This window comes from Xenia sp. Carnegie-2017, unplaced genomic scaffold (genome assembly GCF_021976095.1).
Source record: "Xenia sp. Carnegie-2017 unplaced genomic scaffold, XeniaSp_v1 HiC_scaffold_1, whole genome shotgun sequence".
Taxonomy (NCBI): domain Eukaryota; kingdom Metazoa; phylum Cnidaria; class Anthozoa; order Malacalcyonacea; family Xeniidae; genus Xenia; species Xenia sp. Carnegie-2017.
Window position 1 is genome coordinate 3624773 of NW_025813402.1, and position 21614 is coordinate 3646386.

A 21614-nucleotide genomic window follows, 5' to 3' on the forward strand; every position below is an offset into this window, starting at 1 on the left:
TAATATTGTTTTAATGAAGTGGAAGTGACCGATAGATGTGATTGTTAGGTTTCCTGTGTTTCTGTCACAACGTTTCTAACACACAACGTTACAGCCTACTGTACAAGGGAAACATGTGTTAAAGTCTCTTTATTATTACTATATGAACACATTGTGAAGATTCTTCATGTTTTCCATTATTTCACATTAAATCCCGTGAAACTGACTCGACGCAGGAGTTGATTGTATTTATTCTTCACTAGTTTTGAGCATCACTGCATACCCAGATGCCTGTTATCAAGAACAGTTTTACTATATTGACTATATAATGGATTATTTCGTCTAAAGATTATGTAGTCTAGCTGCTACTTTTGAAGGTATGTTGAATCTTATCTCATCAAGAATTTCTCATTCGAAAACTGCTGACATTGCCTTGAATAAATGGGGTGAACAATAATTTTCATTTGTCATTGTTGAAGCTACGTTAATGGCAGCTCTTATTTTAAGTCAGGTGTTCATGTAAATATCAGTAATATAGCTCTGCAAGCATTAAATATAGCCCAGACGTACATCTTCCTACGCATCTCGTAAATAATATTGATTTACTAATAATGTAAATATGCGATCGTTTCACGGCGTGGGTGACACTCCATGAAGATTGTCCATGAACATTTTTTAAGCATGTTAAAGCTTCGAATGTCATCTTAAGGTCGTGAATAGTGTGAACTTGAAAATTATGTGAGGAGTTATTATATTTTATTTCTATTCACATAAATGTAGCAAGTTTATGGTTGCTGTGCGTTTTTAACATTATTAGAGAATTTTCTTTCGACTTCTGCTGTATAATAAATGAATGAAATATTTTCCGTTAATACTGTTTTCATTTCACGGGCGTAAATTGCACATAATGTTTTCATCATCGTTACATTTTGAAATTGATATTTTTGCTTTTTTTTGCACAGGGGATGAAAAATTCTGAGATAATTTTTCTTAAGGTGGAGCATGGGAGAAGTCTACAATACACCTGCCTGAACAGATTGTGTTGGTTTTGCTATCAGAAAATGCTCATATTTTAGTGATACAACAGAGATAAAGCATTTCATCATCATGATGAGTCTAGATATGTTGAGCACTTTCTAGCTAGTAAATTTATGTCAAAGGTAAGTATTATATTCTTTTAGATATATCACAATTTATAATCTTCACAAAATTTTAATTAGATAACAGTTTGTCTCTGAAATTCAAATGCATATTAATTGATGCTTGAGGTAATTGAATTGCTTCATTGTTGCATGAAAAACTGCTTCAATTTTAGTTATAGATAATGGTCAAATCTTGTGTACCTACCGTGAAATGTTACAATGTATATAGTAAATGGAGAATTGCAATATGTATTTACTGAACATGTTGTATCATACAAAACATTTATTGCTAAATCTGGATGTAGGATTTTACCCATATTTATTCAAGTCTGAAGTCCCATTATCGAAATTTGTAGTTTTTGGTTTTGTGAAAATGAAAATACTACATATACAATGTTCTTGTTTTATCAACACTGCCACAAACTCTTGTGGTTATTTCAAAATGATCAAATTTTTTTATGGCCTAATTCATGCTGTTTTAAAAACTATAGATATTGTAAACAAATTTTATTATCAATGTCTGTTTGATTGCTTTTCAAATAATCATTATTTTTATCATAAATATATCATGCTCATTCAAAGCTCAAAACAACTACTCAGTTTCTATTAGAAATGTGTATCTGTGCATTAAAAAAACTCTATTTCATCATAAAATTTTTCTAAACTTCATCTTCAAAGTTTGTTTTGACGTCATCATTGCATATTAACATGTTTATAACATAATATTTCATTAAGTGATGGGAACTTGTTTCACCAAACATGTTAAGTCCGTAAACCTTATATTTCATGATTTGTAAGTGCACCAAATTGATGGAGGCTAAGATGTAAAATTTGTTTCTCATTTCATTATAAACTGTTGAACTTGTAAACAAATTTCAAAAGTTTGCTAGTTTATACGATTTCAATTTAGATTAAATTGAAAATATGAAAACCATGTGCCATGAACTGGAACTGTAGTAAAATTTATAATCTATTTAATATGTTTCTTTTTTGAAAGTTAATTATGTTCACTATATTTTTATAGTGTCAAATTTTTTTAAAATGGATGAAAAAGATATACAATATAAAGATACAAAATCAGATGTTGGTGAAATCATCAAGGAGGTATGCTCAGATCAGTGTGAAAATCAACACTGTGCGATGTGCAATTTGCACATCGTTTTCGCTAAAATAAAAAAAAATTGCACATCACTTTTTCAAATGATATGCAAAAAACTTCTTTAATGATTACTACCACATAAATTAAAAAAGTTTTCAAGCTTAATCTTTACTGATCTTTACTCTATAAACAAGTGTGCCAGACGACATTAAAATCTTAGGCCATGTAGACACAATGTCATCAAATTCAAAGACGTCGTCACAATCATGTCTGTCAACAGTTGACATACATGATGCTTATATGCTTATGACTTTACAAGCCTTAAATAAAAAAAACCTTAAATAAGCCAAATTTGAAAAATAATTTTCGGGAGCCAAATGTGAGAAAAAGAAGCCAAATTTGTCCCAAATAAGCCAAACTGGCTACATTGACCAAGCATACTTTTTGCTTTTACACACTGTTTGTAATATGACAATATGTTTTTCATTATGATTAAACATCAATAGAAGCATAAGGATGTTACTGTAAATAATCAGAAGAGTGCCTCTGGAGAAACATTTTTGTTAAAAAATTGCATACCATTTTTTCTCAACTAATTCGCGTACTGGCTCAGATTCTATCATTTCTTTGTACCATCCAATTGATAAATCCTTTCAATTATGGGCTTGTGTGTTTTTGCTTGAGGCTGAGCTGATAATTAAGACTTGATATGTTTTCTCATTTATGTATGTTAAGATTAGTTGTGTAAATTTGTATCTTTTCTTTTTTTTCATTGATATTTTTATAAAAGAATTAAAGTACCATATCTATATAATCTCATACTATGGGATCAAGTTTGTCAAAACTTCTTTCTCTATCAATTACCTATTTAAAAAGTTAAGGAAAACGTAAAATTTCTTACATGTTATTTGGAAACAATATATTTTCTGTGTACGTATTTTCAACATTCTGTTGCCTGCTTCTTTTGCGATTTTGTTCATGTCAGTTATTATTGTGTAAAAATTGTGGAATTGAATAATATTCCAGTGTTATATTATTTTAGGACAGTGATACAGGATTGAATCTCTATAAAGAAAATAATGTGAACTGTACTTGTACATCAAGTCCTGCTCAAAAAAATACTGTCCATGTACAACATGCTCATTCTTTTCAAACTAGTGTTGTGGCAACCACTGTGTTACCAAGAGTCCTATCTGAGGTAGAGAATTTTAATTGTATATTTTGCCTTGTTGATGACTGTTTATACAAAGCTTGAGAAAACATTTTTTTAACTTGGTCTTTTGGCAGTGGGTATGGATAATTTGAAAAAGTTGTCACGGAAAGATTTTTAGCAAATTATCAACAATTTAGATATTATGTACAATTGGCTATGATCTAATTCCAGCAATCCAAACTAAGGATTTTGACTCGTGCTCCAGCTGTTCAGAGTATGTCATCAAACTTGTCGGAAGAATCTGTTGAGGTATATGATGTTAGTAATTGAGTTATTGTTTATGGAAAGCATTGTATTATGATGGAAGGATCAATGTCTCACATGTCATTGCATGCATGCAGCTGAATCTGACAAAAATAGTTAAATGCATTATGAAAGGTTGTTGGATGAGTTGTTTAAACATCAGTTTGGACTTCGCAATGGTTCGCATCAAAATGTTTTCCACAAACAAACTTGCTTGAGATTGAGGAGATTCATCTTAACCTTACCATTTAAGATTCAAATATGAATGTAATTTTGACTTTGAGATAATTTTACCGATCATTTTGAAACAGTGACAAGTCTATTTAATCACTCAAAATAATTTTAACATTAATTTGTACATGATGTACTTATCAGAAAGATATTAAATAATGGAGCTTTATTACTGCAAATGACAGGAGACGCCTAGGTTTGCTCAACATGACTGCCTTGATTTATTGCAATAAGTTGACATTTCATTTTAAACTTTTCTGTTAAGGATGTTGCAATAGAAAGTGAAACAACACATCAACCATCCAGTAAGGATACAGATTCTGAGTCTGGGCCATCTAGTTTATCATCATCTCGAGGTAAACCTTTCAACACATACTTTTATTAAATACTAGAAAATGCACTCATCATGTATTTTAGGTGTATTATGTTTCATTTTGGATTTTTTATTTCAAATAAAATTTCATAATGTATATCAAAAGAATATATATTATATATTAATCCTAACACGGTTTTTTTAATATGCACATGAAAAACATGTGACTTGGACGTAATTTGAACTCGCACCTTCGGGATACTAGTCCGCCCCTCTACCTGTTGAGCTACCAAGCCCACAGGGATTAGAGACGAGTCAAATCTCTTTTAAACTGCGTATGGACGAGATTTTCTCGCCACTATAGCAGTTTACTATCAAAAGATGTTCGACATATTCCTAAATGATATTTTATTACATGTTTCCAAAGGATGCCTGATGAATATCAAGTTAGCACACAATGCCTTTGTAATTTAATCCTATTGTAGCCCTTTCAAATCACAGACGCTATGACATTATGGAAATGAATTTTGCTTTCACCATACACAATGTTTTGAAGCTTTTGTCTGTGCAGAAAATAGGAAAAATTGTTTGAAAGGTTATTTTCGCATCCATCATATTGAAAATGTTGAGTTGACTTTTTTTATAGAGAGCTCTTTAGATTATACTGACTCAACTGGAACAGACTTGAATGAGTTTATTATAAAAACTTTAAAAAATCCCAGGTAAACGAAACAACATGTATGTTCAAGTTTCTAAACAATGTATGTATGTAGTGTTATGTTTTACTTCTGAATAGTTCTTTCGTGTAATTTGTATGTCAATAATACTTCGTAAATCGAATCTAGAGTACCTAATACGTAATAACATAGGATGTATTTTTACCAAAGCATCGTGGAAGGAGGGGGCGTTTAAGTGCATTATGAACGTGGAGAAACTCCTCCCAGCCTCCCAGAATTACTTTACCTAAGAAAATGGTGTACATCCAGTGTTTTTCCTATGATTCACGTCTTTCATTAAAGAGTCATCTCAAATTTGTTTTTCAGGGATAAGAAACTGTTGCTGAAACTCGAAAAGGATTTTATTGGATTCATCTCCGATCCATTGTATGTAACGACATATGGTCCTTTATGGACACATCTATATGCGTCATTTCATAATCTTTGGTTTATGACCCAGGCTACGGAACACGCGTTGACATAATTATGAGAAGGAAGATGACACTGCTAAAACATGTTGATATTAAGTCATTTTTTACAGGAAAGTCTTGCTGCAATATCCACCAATGACATCATATCATCGAATGATTGTACATCGTGTCGCTGCGTACTTTGGTTTAGATCATAATGTTGATCCCACAGGCAAATGTATAATTGTCAATAAATGTACAAATACAAGATTGTAAGTATTGTATGTTTACTTTTGAAGTGAAATCATCTTTAAAATGATCAGAAGTCATTTAGCAATTACGATAATGATTCGAAAATCATCTTAACATTATCTTGAACCTAATTAAACTTTACAAAAAGATTATTTAAAGCTCTTAATTCAGCTATTACATCTGTTTTATATAAAATGAACGATAGATAGAATTGCTTTTAAATTAATTGATTGTGTTTTGTATATTTTTGCGAAAAGTCATGTTTTATCAAATTGTTTGTTTATAACAACCAATATATTTATTATTTAGTCCGGAACATAGATTTATAGACTTGGTTCATGAAGATTCTGAGGAAGATCCTTCGCCGAAATTAATATTAAAAAGGCAACAATCGCTAAGCGATGATTCAGGACTACACGAGGTGTGTTTTTTGCTTCAGTTAATGTTTTACGTAAACTGGAATTCTGGAGCCAGTCTACGAATTTAATCACTCTTCTTAATAGTGCCAGGCTTTACTTCATCTTTATTCACCTTTTCAAGCCGTCTTTTTCCAAAGCAGTGGCGGATCAGTACTCATTTGACAGGAGGGGTGTTCAGAATTTTCAAGGGGGTTACTTCGTTATCTCAGCTAAAGTTGCAAGGACCGGGCTATTGTGGATTTTAGGGTTACACATGAGTGCATCTTGCGTAGTGAAAGTGTTATTGTGGATTTTTAGGGTTACACGTGAGCGCACCTTGCGTAGTGAAAGTGTTACTGTGGATTTTTAGGGTTACACGTGAGCGCACCTTGCGTAGTGAAAGTGTTACTGTGGATTTTTAGGGTTACACATGAGTGCACCTTGCGTAGTGAAAGTGTTACTGTGGATTTTTAGGGTTACACGTGAGCGCACCTTGCGTAGTGAAAGTGTTACTTTGGATTTTTAGGGTTACACGTGAGTGCACCTTGCGTAGTGAAAGTGTTACTGTGGATTTTTAGGGTTACACATGAGTGCACCTTGCGTAGTGAAAGTGTTACTGTGGATTTTTAGGGTTACATATGAGTGCACCTTGCGTAGTGAAAGTGTTACTTTGGATTTTTAGGGTTACACATGAGTGCACCTTGCGTAGTGAAAGTGTTATTGTGGATTTTTAGGGTTACACATGCACCTTGCGTAGTGAAAGTGTTACTGTGGATTTTAGGGTTACACATGAGTGCAGTATTACTGTGGATTTTAGGGTTAAAGTTATTACTGTGGATTTTAGGGTGAGCGCAACTTGCGTAGTGAAAGTGTTACTGTGGATTTTTAGGGTTACACGTGAGCGCAACTTGCGTAGTGAAAGTGTTAATTTTAGGGTAGTGAAAGTGTTACTGTGGATTTTTAGGGTTACACGTGAGCGCAACTTGCGTAGTGAAAGTGTTACTGTGGATTTTTAGGGTTACACGTGCGTAGTGAAAGTGTTACTGTGGATTTTTAGGGTTACACATGGGTGCACCTTGCGTAGTGAAAATGTTTCTAGTTTTTTAAAACATTTTGAATGCGTGTTAAGTAATTTGATTTAAATGCTTTTTGGTGGTAGTATAAAATATGTAATTGCCTTTGAAATTACATAGCCTTACTGTACAGTTATATTAATCGTCTATCGTTTATTTGTTCAGAGACGTAGTACGCATTCTCGACGTTCCATGGAAGGCAGAAAATCGAAATCAATCGAAGAACGTGAAGAAGAGTATAAAAAAGCTCGTTCAAGAATATTTAATCACGGCTCGTTGTCATCTCAATCATCAGCATCTTCGAAAGATGGAGAGTCAGCATTATCTGGTACAACTGATATGTAAGTATATTTTCAAGATTATTTTGTTGAGCGTTGTGTGTACATAAACCACTCTGTCCGTGTATAGTTTTGGTTATATCCTTTTCTTACTTGCTTTTCTATGTTGAGTATTTGTTAGCTATCGATGTCTTGATATGTTCGAGACATTCTACCTTAAATATAAATAAAATCATAATTCATGTCTTTAACATAATGATATGTTTTGTTTTTCACATGAAGCGATGACGAACCTGAGAAAACTCATGATTTTTTCGATGCAGAGAAAACTACAGAAGTGTCGAAGACAGGTACAAATTCTAGATTCCTTGTCTTTACCTTTTCCGTATTCTCAAAAAAATTATTTGATATTTTTTAGCTGTTAGAGTTTTGACAAACCGTGCACGAACACCAGAAGATAATCCAAAATTAACTTTGGAAGTTAGTTCAATTAGTGAGGCAAACACCTGCCAGGCAACTCCTGGAACTACTGTAACTGAGTCTGGTAATTACTCCAGTACAAATCGTCGGTCCGCGGATTGCACGAATTTTTCCCCAGAAGGTACGTCCAATGTCCCAAGAGGAAATATCGAGGAGACTACACGAACGAGATACATGGAAATGATTCCTCAAATTTCTCCCAATCAAACAGGTAAATAATTCAACATCATAATTATTTAAACTATAATATTGTACCATAGTAAGGGTGCATTTAACAGGCCTCATTAATCGCGATTGTCATTAGTGTAACTATTTTAGTCTTGTGTCAATGCTGTTGCACTAAGATGTTTCCCATGTGCTTTAGGTGGTGTCGTATGGACTATTCCTCCGAATCAAGTTTCCTTCCAACAAGGACAGGTTCCAATCTATCAAACTAATGAAAATCAAGGTAATGATCTTCACGACACATGAGTATTGTTTTATTTTGTTGTTATTGCATCAAAACATGTGATTTTGAAGTATTTACATATTTTACATAAAAAAATTAAAAAGTTATGTAAAGTCAGCTTCAGCAAACTTATTAAGGCCATAAACCTTACATTTAATGCTTTGAAAGTGCACCAATTCGATAGAAATGTTTAGTAAAATGAAATCATCGATAATTTCAGGTCCACAGGTAGTAAAACCAGAAAGTTATACATTGGGAGCTCAACAAGCAATTGCTGCACCAACATTTTACTTCGCGAACAATCATGGAGCAGGCGTTGCCATGGTTTCCCAGCCGTCACAAAGACAAGAAAATAATGGTCAACAATTGCCTCATAAAACTTACCCTACGCAAGCTGTACCATTACCTCCACAGTTTGTTAATCCGACTTCTTTTCCTGTGTACCAATCCCCAAGAGTGTACACACAACAGGCAAGTTTTTCTTTAATTTCTCATGATATTATTTTTTCTTTAATTTCTCATGCTATTGAAAACAACCCTAAAACACTTGTGTTAAATTTAATTTACTTGTGTTAAATTTATTGAAGTAGATTTCCTAGTTGGTTTTTGTTTTGCGATTAAAATATTTATAATTTAAACTGTATCATCACAGTTCGCAATTATTCTGTCTTAAAACTGTTCCGTTGCGCGTTTTTTCTGAGATGTTAGAACTATTCGACAATAATTAACGTTTAATCTTCAATGACTACAGGATTTGGATATGTTACCTTGTCAACAAAAGAACACTACAAGCGTTCAAGGTGGCTCAGCGACTTCATATCAAGAAATTAGCAACCAATTTAGTGGCATTGCTATAAATCACATTGAACCTGAGAACCCCACGTTGTCAAAACAAGCTGGATTTTCTTCAAATTCGTCCCAAGCTTTCCCTTCAAGTAAAGCAATGCATTTTGTTGTGTACCGCAATGTGCCAGGAACGATGGTAATGAATTCTGCCGCTAATCCCAGCCCAGTAAATTCTGCGTATGTTTATCCATCACAATCACCAAATACCTATACGCAACAAGGGTACACTCCTCAGGTTTATACACATGTGTACCCGGCATCACCAAATTTCAACCAAGGATATCATTTAGGAGAGCAAACGATGCTTTCCCATGGAAATAGTACTTGTACTCCACCAACTCCTTCTCAAGGTGGGCCAACTTTAAATGCGAACCCTCCATATATACATGCTCAAACAGTACCTGTAACTACAGCATCTGTAAAGATGACGAATCAGGTAGTTAACCCAGGTTTGCTGCCTCCCCGGTTAATGAATCCCTATGGTATTCAAGGACAACAGGTTATTCAAATACCTGCGAGACCGCAGTTGTATGGTTTGACGCAGGTTCCCTTTACTCCTGATCAAAACAGAACAAACTTATCACAATCCAATCGTTATGTGGCGTTTTCAGAAAATGCTGCTGCTAATGATATTTATACGCCGGATTCAAGGCGACAATCTTCCAATGATTATTTATCTCGTTCAACTATGTCCTCGAGTCAAACTAGAAGATCTGGTGCTGCCTCTTCTAGAAGCAAAAATGATGCGCAAAGGTTTGTTGAATATAAGTAGGCAAAAAGCTTGTTGTCTTAAAGTTAAGATTCTGCTTTATTTGTTTCCATGATATTTTGTATTTTTGTATCATTTTGTTCACGTGTATATTAGGATAACAATCTGCAATATAAAATTATTGGTTTATGTTTTATTAACAAGAAATCAACATCATCATGCTGGCAAAAGTAGACAAAAACACAAGAGGTCACAGCAGAAACACAGCGTTGATGTATGTCGAAAACAATATCACAGTGGCTCTTTTCCTAGTGGTTCGTCTAGTTCTGAACTGGATCAAGCCACACAAAGTGGTAAGTAAAGTCTAAGAAAGGGAAACCTGCTTTTATTTCTGTTTTTTAACAGTCTACTGAACATGAATAATCCATCATTTTTGATTTGCAATTCGATGAAATTAAAGTTAACTAAAAGTACTGGCTTTGAAAAACTGGATTTGCTCTTTTGCTTTTGAAAAACCTCGTTTTCTTTTGAGAAATTTTATTTCTTTTCATCTTAGATCAGTACTAGTCTTCCTTTGTTTCATATTTCTTTACTTTTCAACGAGGGACAGTCATTATTCTACCTATCTTTTCATCGTCTTTCCATCGCCAAAACTCATTCCACTTGTAACTTAATACCATTCCTTGTGATAGGTAGGGTTTTTTCGCCATATGATACGCAATATTTCGCATTTTTCATTCTCAGGACGCAGCTCGTGTGTCCTAGAAGTTTATGATGTCAACTTGAATTCACGTGATCAACATGAGGTTGAGGAAGACTTGCTTCAAGCCGGAGCGAAAATTAGCTGGGATGAAAACATCAGTAAACATTCCGGCAAGACATTAACTGCTAAAGCCACTTTTAGTTCAGATGAACAAGCTGAACAAGCTTTATTGAAGAACTCCAATCAAAATTATAAATTGCGTCGATGTTCCAATGATATTCCCTACTCGTAAGTCAGAAATATTCATAGGATTTTATGTAATTATTTTATGGTTTTTTAGTTAGAACGCATTTATCGCGTTAATTTTAAAAAAATAATGTTAGAGTAATAATATGTTATGATAACATTGATTAATTAAATTGAGAAAAAAACCATTAAAACAGCGGTTGTTCTTAGGAAAATGCCATATATCTTTAAGTCATTAACGAAATTGTTGAATGTGATTCGACTTGCATATTTTTTTATGATTGGGGCAACTCCCCGAAGGCTCCGAACCACAACTAAATAGTTTCAATGATATGCAGGCTTTAAAAGTTTTGGTTGGAGAAAAATGTCGTCGAGTGTCGATTGGTCTTCATTTGAAGAAAGTGGATACGATTAGCTAGTTTAGAGATGCAAACCTAGAATGTAGGTTTTTTTCTCAATACAATTATCAATTTCATTCACATTCATCGAAATTGAGAAATCTTTACGGTATGCATTTATCAGAACCATCAATTACTGTTGTCATTTCAACCCCTAGGCAACTAATAAAACGTCAGGCGTTGATGATAATCGGGGTCGAAAAGTAGTCAACACACACGAACCAATCATAGCATAGTCTTTAAATATTTAACCAATGAGGAGCTTGAAAATCAATATCGTCCGGAAACTGAGTTGTCCACCATGGAACACGTGTAGTTGAAATATCTATTTCGATATTACCATATGGGATATACATTTAATTGGTTCAGTCGTTGCTGACGTTCTTCAATTCAGATGTTGTAGCATTGTGTGTCTCATTTGGTAGCTTTTACATGTTGGAATACTTACCGCTTCATGTAGAGGTACAATATATTGTTTTTTTGTACTCAAGTACTACATATCGAGCTGTATACATCGCCAATATATAAATTATGAAATGAACACCGGCGATCTGCACACAAGGAGTTCATTTGCCATATGTAAATATTTATGAAAGAAATATTTCGACCGCATGCTAGAGATTTTTTTTGCATTCGTTAAATTATAGGGAATCCTGCCTTTGTGTATTGGGTATTTTACCGGTGAAATAATAGCTGGTTTAAGCATGCCTAGGAATTGTGTATAAAAATCATGTGACGAAGCGTGGAAGTTCGTCCTCGGTCTATTTACATTGAAAAGTTAGTAGAGCTGTTTGATGTTGCCTTGCCATTCATGGATATATCGTTATGTTTGTTTAATAGAGTGTCGAACAGTATTGCGAAATGGCTGTGCAGCCAAATAAGTATGAAGAAGTAGGAGAAATTGGTACAGGGGCTTATGGTACTGTTTACAAAGCTAGGGATTTGTTGAATAACAATCGATACGTTGCTCTTAAAAGAACATTGATCACCAACACCTCTGAAGAAGGACTTCCAGTTTCAACATTGCGTGAGATAGGCTTGTTGAAACAGGTAAACAAAATTGGACATAGAAATATAGTCAGGTAAGCCTTTAGTTGCGGAAGTTTTTGGAATTTATGCTGTTTACTTGGAATCAAATTGCGTGAAATCCTCTGCAAAATTATCTTTTTTAGCCGTTTTATAATCTTATAATTTCCACACTTTTCTTAGCGACGTAATACATTCGTAAAGATTGATATCTTTGTAATTTTGTTGTAAGTTATATCTCTTGCAGGTTGCTAAGAAGTGCCGTGAACGAAATTTGATCTTAAACAGACTTTACTTGTCAGTTCATTAACTTCCTAGGCTACAAGAATTCTTTCCCCACACACTTCCAATTTTTACAAAGCTATAGTTTTTTGTCAGTGTCTGATTATATTCCTTTATCTCTATATCATAATTGATAGATTTTAATTTTTCACTTCCACCTCTATTCTTTGCTAAAAAGTTTATTCAATAGTGCAACAAATAGCTAATTGAATGAACCGCGATTGAGTTTCACTGTTCACATTATGGCAATTTGTAATCCTGCAAAAAAGACCATTCAAACTTAATTGAATGACAACAACACAGCACATTTCACCATATACAATGAATTCTATACAAATTTCAATGCCAATGTCTTAATTTGCATTGCTTTTGTTTGCAATGTGTTTAATCATGTCTGACTATTTTACTCCAAACCTTGAACGGTCCTAGTAGAGAGCGATAACACAATAATTTATATTAAGTTGATTATATTTTATATATATTTTAATGTGTTGACTACTTGAGTTGTGTTGGAAACTTCGTCAAACTAATGGTTCACTGAATAAAATGTTTAGACTTCATTTTCATGATAATTGTCTTCCTGTTTTTTCATAATGATGTTTTGTTGTGTCCGACGCTTTGAAATTAGCTTTTCTGGTTTATGTGTTTGGTTTTTTTAGCCAAAAGCAATGGCATGGTTTGCCAATATTAATTATAATGAAACTCAAAGCTTCGAATAAAATATTATCTTTGGAATAAAATGTTGGATTTTTATCATAAACGAAAATAAATTATTTCTGTTTCATTAAGTTCTAAGGAACTGTGTATTTGTTGTAGACAACACGTTCATTATCGAATTTAGTCTCCTCCTTGCAAGATACATATGTCTGTGGAAACGATCTTTCTTAAATCCGCGATAAGCTCTTCAGGAAATGAATGTTTCTCATTGAATTGTTGAATTACTTTTAAAGAATTGATGGCTTATATAATGAAAACAATGTCTACTTTCATTTTTCGTTTGTTTTCCCCGTGAAAAGGAATCCCTGGAATTTACATCAACCCTCTACACTACTCATCTTACATTTATTTCATTATCTATAAAGCAGGACAGTCTTGAACATTATAGGCTTATGTTTCACATAGCTCAGAATGGGGTAATAATCAATATCCAACAGACTTGAGTGATGGGTGGGGTACTCTATTTAGGAGTAGGTGTCAACTTGTCTGGTTCTTTTGTAAAAACTAAACGGTATTTTTACTACTAGAGAAACTCTTTTGGAAAATTGGAGACGATAAAGGACCATGAAAGTGGAATGTCATCAGAATAATACACTCCGATTGAATAACATTCGTTTCTTACACAAGCAAATGCGACTGAAATACAAAACATAAATTAAATGTTATTCCATCGTAAACAAAATGCACTTAGCTTGAAAATCGTCCCTTTTCAACTTTCTGTCCGAAACTCAGACACATTTGGCGACTAAAACTTTTTTTCTTCCAAAAATCAGTATTAACGTGCGTTTGGTCAAAATTAGGTGCTGAGTGTTTTAACGCCGTTGTGATTTTGTGAACACACGAATACAACAGGGCAAATCATGTATGTTTCTCTTTAGTCTTTTGGATGTCTTTCATTCGCCCCACAGTGCATCTAAAAAAGAAATTTGGCTGACGTTGGTTTTCGAGCATGTAGAACAAGACTTGACGAGCTATCTTGAAAAATGTCCTTCACCGGGAATTTCTTCTTTCACCATCAAGGTTTGCGCCAATGTTCATCGCAATCTTTGTGTTGAAGATGTTTAGATAGTGATTGGCCTAATAGTATTGTATGTATATCACTATGGATGATTTTGCTTAAAACATATATTCCCTTGAGTTATCGTGTATGCAACATGACGCGCGAGTTCCCCGTTTCCTAATGGGTTGATGCTTAAACTAAACGGATCAATACTATACAATGATATTATTTTTTATATATTTAAAGCATGGAACAAGTCGTCTTCAGCTTCATGTTGTTTAAGAGACGTACCATTACTTTCAAATTAACATGAATAAAGCATGTGTTTTCTTGGCCCTGAGTTTGTCAGTACTTTGTTTCGACTGCCATTGAATGGTGACAATTATAAAGTAACTTTTAAGAAGACGAAAAGAGGAATTCAAGAAAATTCATTGTTTGAATAATTTGCAGAGCATTGTTCATCAAATACTTAAAGGGATTGATTTCCTTCACACGCACCGTGTCGTTCATCGAGATTTGAAACCACAAAACATTCTCATTACAAATGATGGCTGTGTAAAGGTTGCGGACTTTGGACTTGCTCGTATTTATGGGTTTTCGAAGCTACTAACATCTGTTGTAAGTCAATTATGTTTTATTGTATTGGATATCTTATGTGCTTTAACCGACAACACAGGAGGGCGCAATTACCTCTTCCCTCCCTTCCCCCCTTAAAAAACCTAAGTGGATAAGTTACGAAGTTTAAACACAATTCTAACAAGAAATATGGGAGAACTAGAGCGGTTTGATTTCGCTATTCGCCTCCACTTATGCCTTTATACGTTATAGTGTTCGTACGTACGATACTTCTTGAACATTTTTGTCCTAATTATCTGTGATGGTAATTACTAGATGAGCTGTGAATTTCATTGCATTTTACGTATAAAATATTTCTCTTTAAAATATTTTGTTGAAGAACTTCAATCATGTCATGAACGTCTTCGTAGGTTGTTACATTGTGGTATCGTTCACCTGAAGTTCTTCTGCGTTCTGATTACGCTACGCCGGTTGATATATGGAGTGTAGGATGCATTTTTGCCGAACTATTCAATCGTCGACCGTTATTTGAAGGCAGAAACGAATGTGATCAACTCCACAAGATATTTTGGTTAGATATCTTTATATCATTTGTGACATTTTTTATTTTAAGGAACTTGGAAAATCTCACATAATACCTTCCACAAAGCCAGTTAAATTAAACCTTATTAGATCTTTGTTTATATGCCAGCCTTATCGTGGACGTCAGAAGAGTTGCTTTAGTTTTTGATTGGAGATGCTCATGTAACAATCTATGCAGTGGTAGGTTAATGTTGTTTGATGAGTGGGGATTATCGGGGACGATATTTGGTGTATGGGCATGATCGAGGACGATGTTGAGGGATTGGTTGTGGACGATATTTTGTTAGTGGAAATGGTTTGGGGATGATGTTTGGTCAATGGGATGATTGGCGACGATGTTCGATCAGTGGGGATGATTGGGGACGATGTTCGGTCAGTGGGGATGATTGGGGACGATGTTTGGTCAGTGGGGTGATTGGGGACGATGTTTGATCAGTGGGGATGGTTGGGGACGATGTTCGATCAGTGGGGTGATTGGGGACGATGTTTGATCAGTGGAGGTGATTGGGGACGATGTTTGATCAGTGGATGATTGGGACAATGTTTGATCAGTGGGGATGGTTGGGGACGATGTTGTGAGTGGGTATAGGATGGAGAAAGGTATTGGTTAAATGACCGTGGCAGGAAATGTTGGCAGTTGTTGTAGATAAAGCAATCTTGTTAGCTTAAAAATAGATTCTCGAACAGTATAAGTTTTAATGATTTTGCTCAGATGGCGCCAGCCATGACGTCGCCATACAAAAATTAATTTACTCATTATGTACTATTAGTAATTTTTAAGTGGGTCCAAGATTGATGACGTCACGTTGTTGACGATAAAGTTTGCTGCTGCCTAAATGACAACATAGGAAGATAATTTTATCATACTTTTGGTTTAAATTTCAGGATAATTGGCTCCCCTCCTGAAGATGAATGGCCGGACTATTGCTCTTTACCATGGGGTCAATTTATGGGTTATATCCATGTTCCATTGAAGAGACTTATACCTGAGATATGCGACTTAGGCGAGGATTTATTGAAGGTATAGTTCCATTAAAACTGTGTAAATTCTCATAAACCTTTGTGTGTGTGTGTTTATTTCAAAACAACAGCAAGTGTTGTAAATAATCATACGTTTATCTTGTCGTAGAAATTGATAACGTACAACCCGCACCAAAGGATAAGCGCACGGGCGGCATTAGATCATCCTTATTTTAAAGAACTTCGTGACTCAAATGAAAACAAAGAAAACTATGACGCAAAGAATATAGCAACGTCAGCTCATAACGTTAAGCAAAAGCAAGATGATGACGTCACTATCGTTGCCCTTAAAGATTCAACCAACGATGATCCATTAAAAAGATTGAAATATTCACATGACCAAGATCCTGTGGGAGATTTTAAGTAATCTCAGTGAGCTTTCATACCCGTACCATTGAGGTTCATATGTGTAGGTTGATGAACCAACTTGTACTATAAGGTAGTTGAACCACTTGTTTTATCACTAAAATGACATCAGGTTTGCAATAGAAAGCATGTAATATATAACGGTGGGATGGATGATGAGGAATCATTTAGTACATGCCAAAAACTGACAATGATACCAACATTCCAAAAGTTTTCAAGTCATCATTCCTACCGTGCTATCCTTCATTTATTACATTAAATTGTAAATAACCAACTAACAAGATGTTTCTTAAAGAAACACGTGTTCTCCGGACGACGAGAACATTTCTTGGAAATTTCTGTCAATAATTAACATGATCTGTTTCGTCCATAACATAGATATAGCACTTGCTCACTAATTTGACAGTAAGAATTTTTAATCTTTTGCATCAAAAGTCGGTCGTACAATAAAGAGATATTTTTGAGCATAAAAGCGTATCCCACGCAACATTAAACAAAAATCCTTTACATAAATGTTTTACAGAAAATATGTTAGCTTCACAAGCATTTTAATTTATTATACTTTTTACCGACGTGTACATAAATATCTCAACATGTATCCTTTGATAATAAAATTAATTTTCAATTTTTTAACTTGCGTGACTGTTGGTTTCTACCTAACACAAAGATGTAACAAAAGGTACTTAGAAAATTTACATAATTGTCATATGGGTGTGTAAAAACTTTTTTCTCAAAACTTCCTCCTTTAAATACTTATTGAACAATGATTACAATATTGAATATTATAAAAATAGCGAATATTTACCACACGAAACTGCAATTGATCTACATCTGAGTATTCCTTTTAACTTCCATACATGCAAGTATCAATGAAAACTGTATTAACATGTTGACTACTTATGCTGAAGAACAACAAACCTAAATTTCGCAAAAAACCCGAACTGGGTTCGAAGGCGAAAGATATCCCTCAAACAACGATATTTCAACACTCAAAGTGGCCTTACTTAGCCTCACAAATAGGATTGACGTAAATTGCGTCACGGTTAACCTCGCTATCATCATCATCATTTTTTCTTTCATCAAAATTATCATCTTTTTCAACACCTTCGTGTTTTGTTGACTTTCCAATTTGATGAAGATTGTATCGTTTGTGGTGATAAAAGTCTGTAAGTTTATTCATGAAACAGAGATTCTAGGATAAAAAAAAAAATGAGATCCAACATTAATTTTTCGTTTCTTTAGCAGACTGCCTTAATACTTTAAAAATGCACAAGATAATAAATACGACATCCTGCGGCCCTGAGACCCGACTTTGAGATCCTGATTGACCAACTATTTGCACAAAAATCATTCAATATGTCTAAATAAGTGGATTTTTAACTTTTCTCGATTGGATCATACGTATGATGTTGCAAGTTGAACATCAATCAAATATTTGATACAGTAAACACTAGTTCGTAAGGAGTTACGCCAAACAAAAAAAACACATTTCATCATGTCCTGCTCGATACCATACAGTTACTTAATAAGATAGAGCTATCCTTGACTTGTCATGGAATTTATCAAACAAAGTCAATAGTCCACGTAGAATGTGTCGTAAAGGGCATTAGTAAAATATTAGAAGTAAAGGCATTAGTAAATACTAGAATGTGTCGTAAAGGGCATTAGTAAATGTTAGAATGTGTAAAGGGCATTAGTAGAATGTTAGTGAATGTCGTAAAGGGCATTAGTAAATGTTAGAATGTGTCGTCGTAGAAAAGGGCATTAGTAAAAATGTTAGAATGTGTCGTAAGGGCGTAAAGGGCATTAGAATGTGTCAAAAAATGTTAGAATGTGTGTCGTAAAGGGCATTAGTAAATGTTAGAATGTGTCGTAAAGGGCATTAGTAAAGTTAGAATGTGTCGTAAAGGGCATTAGTAAATGTTAGAATGTGTCGTATTAGAATTAGAATGTCGTAAAGGGCATTAGTAAATGTTAGAATGTGTCGTAAAGGTCATTAGTAAAATGTTTGCTATATGACTAACATGGCTAAATTGCAAGTTAAGAATACGACAATATTGAGCTAAAAAATAATCGCAAAATAAACATATAACGACTTGCGTAAAAAGGTTGCGATGGTCTTCGTGACACTACCTTCATAATTTCAAGCACAATGACAAAATCAGGATTTTTCAGGTCCACTTTATCACCAAGATTCAAAAACAAAGATGACACTTCAGAAAGAACATCGTTTCGCTTTAAATTGCTGTTGAATCTTGACTTGAAATGGACGCATATTGACTTGAAATAAACAAAGAATTTATATTGAAAAAAAAGAAATAAATTCAAAAAGAATATCTCTAACAAATACGTTAAAAAAGTTCACCGTATCCATTATAAAGTAATAGAATTATACCTTTAAATTGAAAATAAGATAACACTACATACCGAATAGAATTTACTTAAATGTTTTAAAGATAACTTAAAAGAGATAAAGTTGCTGTGTGAGTTAGTTTGAAATAAAGAGTGTAAATCTAGTAAACAGCGCTGCCTGGGATTCTAGTAAGCGATAAAATAACGTTACCTTTAGGATCATTTATACCGTAAATAATCAAACAAACGACCTGGACGAATAATTCTAACAATTTTTTGGTGTCAGGCATGGAGGGGGGAGTTAAATAGATATGAGGCGTTTAATAGAGGGTATTTACATTCTTTTAATCGTTTTAGTGGGAGCATTAGAGCGAAAACTATACTAAGATCAAATTTATGTTTTCTGAAACCAATTTGTACTATAATTCTATTATCATCGTTGTAATATAGGGACATACATGTGGATCATAGTATGCTACTAGATCTTACAGCTAGGTACTTTTGAGACTCAACAAAAACTCACGCTTTAAGGGACGGAGCATTTATTAGATAATAGGAAAAGAATTGAACATCAAAACTGTGATGGTTTTTTAATCAAAATATGGAGATTGAAGTAAATTTTACATACTTTTACTGAACCTTCAGTATCTTTCTCCAGATAATGTTCATCAACAATTTTACTGATTGACTTAAGTTCAGCTTGACAGATGTGTGTGATAGGAACAAGCCTTTGAAAGCTTCTATTCATTTAACATGTAACAAAAAGAAAGTTTTAGATTAATCATTGTAAGTCTGTGACCAACATTTCAGATCAATAGTGAATCCTACCTCACTTTGCTTTGTTTGGTTTTTGCAATGTCACATAGAATACGATGCATCAGTCTATTTAAATCTTCACATGATAATGTTGTCTTGATAAATAAAATGGCTCTCACACCAGTTGGTATATGTTGAAACCGTCTGTTTGCTTTTAGACTACTAATTTGCTCAATTTCTTTTGCAATTACTTTCTCAATATCATTTGCATTGTCATTCTCAGAACCTGAATCAATGTCCTCATGTTCAACAGTTTTATTTCCATCTCCTTGTTGATAATTGATTACCATTGTTTTTGGTTTTCCTTCTTTCCGTGTATCAGATTTTACCTCCTCTGAGAATTCACAACCAAATAGTTCATCAGCGTACTAAATAGACACAAAAATAAAGCAAGTGATCAATAAGACTAATCAATTATAGCTTTACCTCCTGGCACTATTTTAAAGGTTTTTAATCTCCCCCTTTCCAGCAAATATCTTCCTTTTTGCCAAGATCCTGGGGGTAGAAAGTTGGAAATAATCAACCATGGGGCAGATTCACAGCTCCCAATGTACTCAAACAACTTAAATTCTGTTACTTTATTGTTTTCTGCTTAACGATTTAGGGAAACAAAAGCAAATCACTTAACAAATCTTGAAGGCAAAACTGTCCTTCCTTGCAGTTGGGAGCCTAACAGCGCCTGTTCCCAGCCTAAAACGCCAATGGATATTCCCTTGCATGTACAAGGGATCAAATGAATTCTTTATATCACACAACTAGTATATTACTGATATCAAAATTTGCTTCGTCGTAAAGAGAACAAGTAAAGTTATTAAACACTGTCAAAAATATTACTAAATAAGCAACTAATTTTTACTATGTGATTTAAGGTACAACTGAAATACATCACCTCATTTAACAAATTGTAAGCCTCTTTTTTTGCCTTTGCCTCGTTATCTGCACCAAATACAAGTACGCCTCTCATTCCAGGTTTAATAACATTTTGATACTTCTGAATAACAATAAAATCAAAATATTTGATCAAACACTAAATTCCAAAAATCTATCTGCATTCAAAAATTTAAAGAAGCGCGTTAAACATTACCCCCTTTTTGCCAACACCATAAAATTTTTTCGTCTTTTTCTTACGTTTCCCTGCTTGAGTAGGAGAATCAGCCATGTTTTTTGTTGTTGGTAGTTAGTAATTCGTGTGACATGAGTAATGGGCTATACAGCATTATTAGGACTGCTGTCCCTTTTTGAATTGCGCACTTTTACGTCACACTTTGCCTGCGTTGCGGTTGCGACGCGACCATGTTGCGACGGTTGCGTGTTGCGTAAATCATGGTTGCTCACAACTGCACCAACTTATCACTGCACTGTACCTAATGAAGCCTTTTGGTTTCAATGGTTGCACTTTGCTTCTCTATCAGTCATAGGTCAAGTAATAAAAGTCTTTGGTTGCAGCTTGCAACTTTGCTTTTAGTTTTAGTGAAACAACTTTTCTCTGATGCTCATAGTGTCTGGATCCACCATGTGCATAAAGATCATTGTAAATCTGCGAGGGGAATTTTATTGCTGCTTCAATCAGTGATGTAAATTTTCTCATTTGTAGCAAGCGGTAACCATACATTTCAATTTGCAAGTAAACCTTGCCTCTCATTTTCACACTTAGCTTTTGACAGGGGTTCTACCGTTCTATGTACCTTATAACAGAAAAG

General features: G+C 34.2%; 3 protein-coding genes across 7 annotated transcripts; 2 read left to right on the top strand and 1 right to left on the bottom strand.

The window, feature by feature from the left end:
* Positions 1-46: 46 nt before the first annotated feature.
* LOC124439544 (cAMP-regulated phosphoprotein 21-like) lies at positions 47-10973 on the top strand. 3 transcript variants are annotated; one of them, XM_046989814.1, is made up of 18 exons: positions 47-356; positions 942-1139; positions 2146-2225; positions 3263-3418; positions 3605-3682; positions 4173-4263; positions 4867-4942; positions 5264-5323; positions 5478-5618; positions 5908-6019; positions 7235-7410; positions 7630-7697; positions 7766-8038; positions 8192-8275; positions 8496-8746; positions 9027-9874; positions 10035-10183; positions 10575-10973. In XM_046989814.1, exons 3-18 carry the CDS (start codon positions 2163-2165, stop codon positions 10823-10825), a joined length of 2877 nt encoding a protein of 958 aa, XP_046845770.1. In that variant the 5' UTR covers positions 47-356; positions 942-1139; positions 2146-2162; the 3' UTR covers positions 10826-10973. The 3 variants fall into 3 exon arrangements, with proteins under 3 accessions (XP_046845770.1, XP_046845756.1, XP_046845762.1); XM_046989800.1 differs by having other exon boundaries at positions 3268-3418; XM_046989806.1 differs by lacking the exon at positions 47-356 and adding an exon at positions 640-717 and having other exon boundaries at positions 3268-3418.
* A 551-nt stretch (positions 10974-11524) lies between these two features.
* Positions 11525-17379, top strand: LOC124442280 (cyclin-dependent kinase 6-like). Of its 2 annotated transcripts, none has more exons than XM_046992810.1 (7): positions 11525-11639; positions 12018-12259; positions 14081-14222; positions 14653-14820; positions 15189-15349; positions 16246-16381; positions 16490-17379. In XM_046992810.1, exons 1-7 carry the CDS (start codon positions 11610-11612, stop codon positions 16745-16747), a joined length of 1137 nt encoding a protein of 378 aa, XP_046848766.1. In that variant the 5' UTR covers positions 11525-11609; the 3' UTR covers positions 16748-17379. The 2 variants fall into 2 exon arrangements, with proteins under 2 accessions (XP_046848766.1, XP_046848834.1); XM_046992878.1 differs by lacking the exon at positions 11525-11639 and adding an exon at positions 11934-11954.
* LOC124442445 (THUMP domain-containing protein 1-like) lies at positions 17274-21124 on the bottom strand. Of its 2 annotated transcripts, none has more exons than XM_046993042.1 (6): positions 20999-21124; positions 20804-20905; positions 19927-20282; positions 19727-19835; positions 18880-19026; positions 17274-17938 (listed from the first exon to the last, which is right to left on the bottom strand). In XM_046993042.1, the coding sequence occupies exons 1-6, from the start codon at positions 21071-21073 to the stop codon at positions 17747-17749; spliced, it is 981 nt and encodes a 326-aa protein (XP_046848998.1). In that variant the 5' UTR covers positions 21074-21124; the 3' UTR covers positions 17274-17746. The 2 variants fall into 2 exon arrangements, with proteins under 2 accessions (XP_046848998.1, XP_046848939.1); XM_046992983.1 differs by having other exon boundaries at positions 19727-19838; positions 20999-21121.
* Between the last annotated feature and the right edge of the window lie 490 nt (positions 21125-21614).

Coding starts and splice junctions, on each gene's coding strand:
- LOC124442280 (XM_046992810.1), top strand. CDS start 11,610: ATGTTGGAATACTTACCGCTTCATGTAGAG. Junction 14,223..14,652: donor TTTCTTCTTTCACCATCAAG/GTTTGCGCCAAT, acceptor AATAATTTGCAG/AGCATTGTTCATCAAATACT. Junction 16,382..16,489: donor TAGGCGAGGATTTATTGAAG/GTATAGTTCCAT, acceptor ATCTTGTCGTAG/AAATTGATAACGTACAACCC.
- LOC124442445 (XM_046992983.1), bottom strand. CDS start 21,073: ATGGCTGATTCTCCTACTCAAGCAGGGAAACGTAAGAAAAAGACGAAA. Junction 20,906..20,998: donor ATGGTGTTGGCAAAAAGGGG/GTAATGTTTAAC, acceptor ATTGTTATTCAG/AAGTATCAAAATGTTATTAA. Junction 17,939..18,879: donor TTGTGCTTGAAATTATGAAG/GTAGTGTCACGA, acceptor TTTTTATCCTAG/AATCTCTGTTTCATGAATAA.
- LOC124439544 (XM_046989800.1), top strand. Junction 3,419..3,604: donor TACCAAGAGTCCTATCTGAG/GTAGAGAATTTT, acceptor ATCTAATTCCAG/CAATCCAAACTAAGGATTTT. Junction 9,875..10,034: donor AGCAAAAATGATGCGCAAAG/GTTTGTTGAATA, acceptor TTTATTAACAAG/AAATCAACATCATCATGCTG.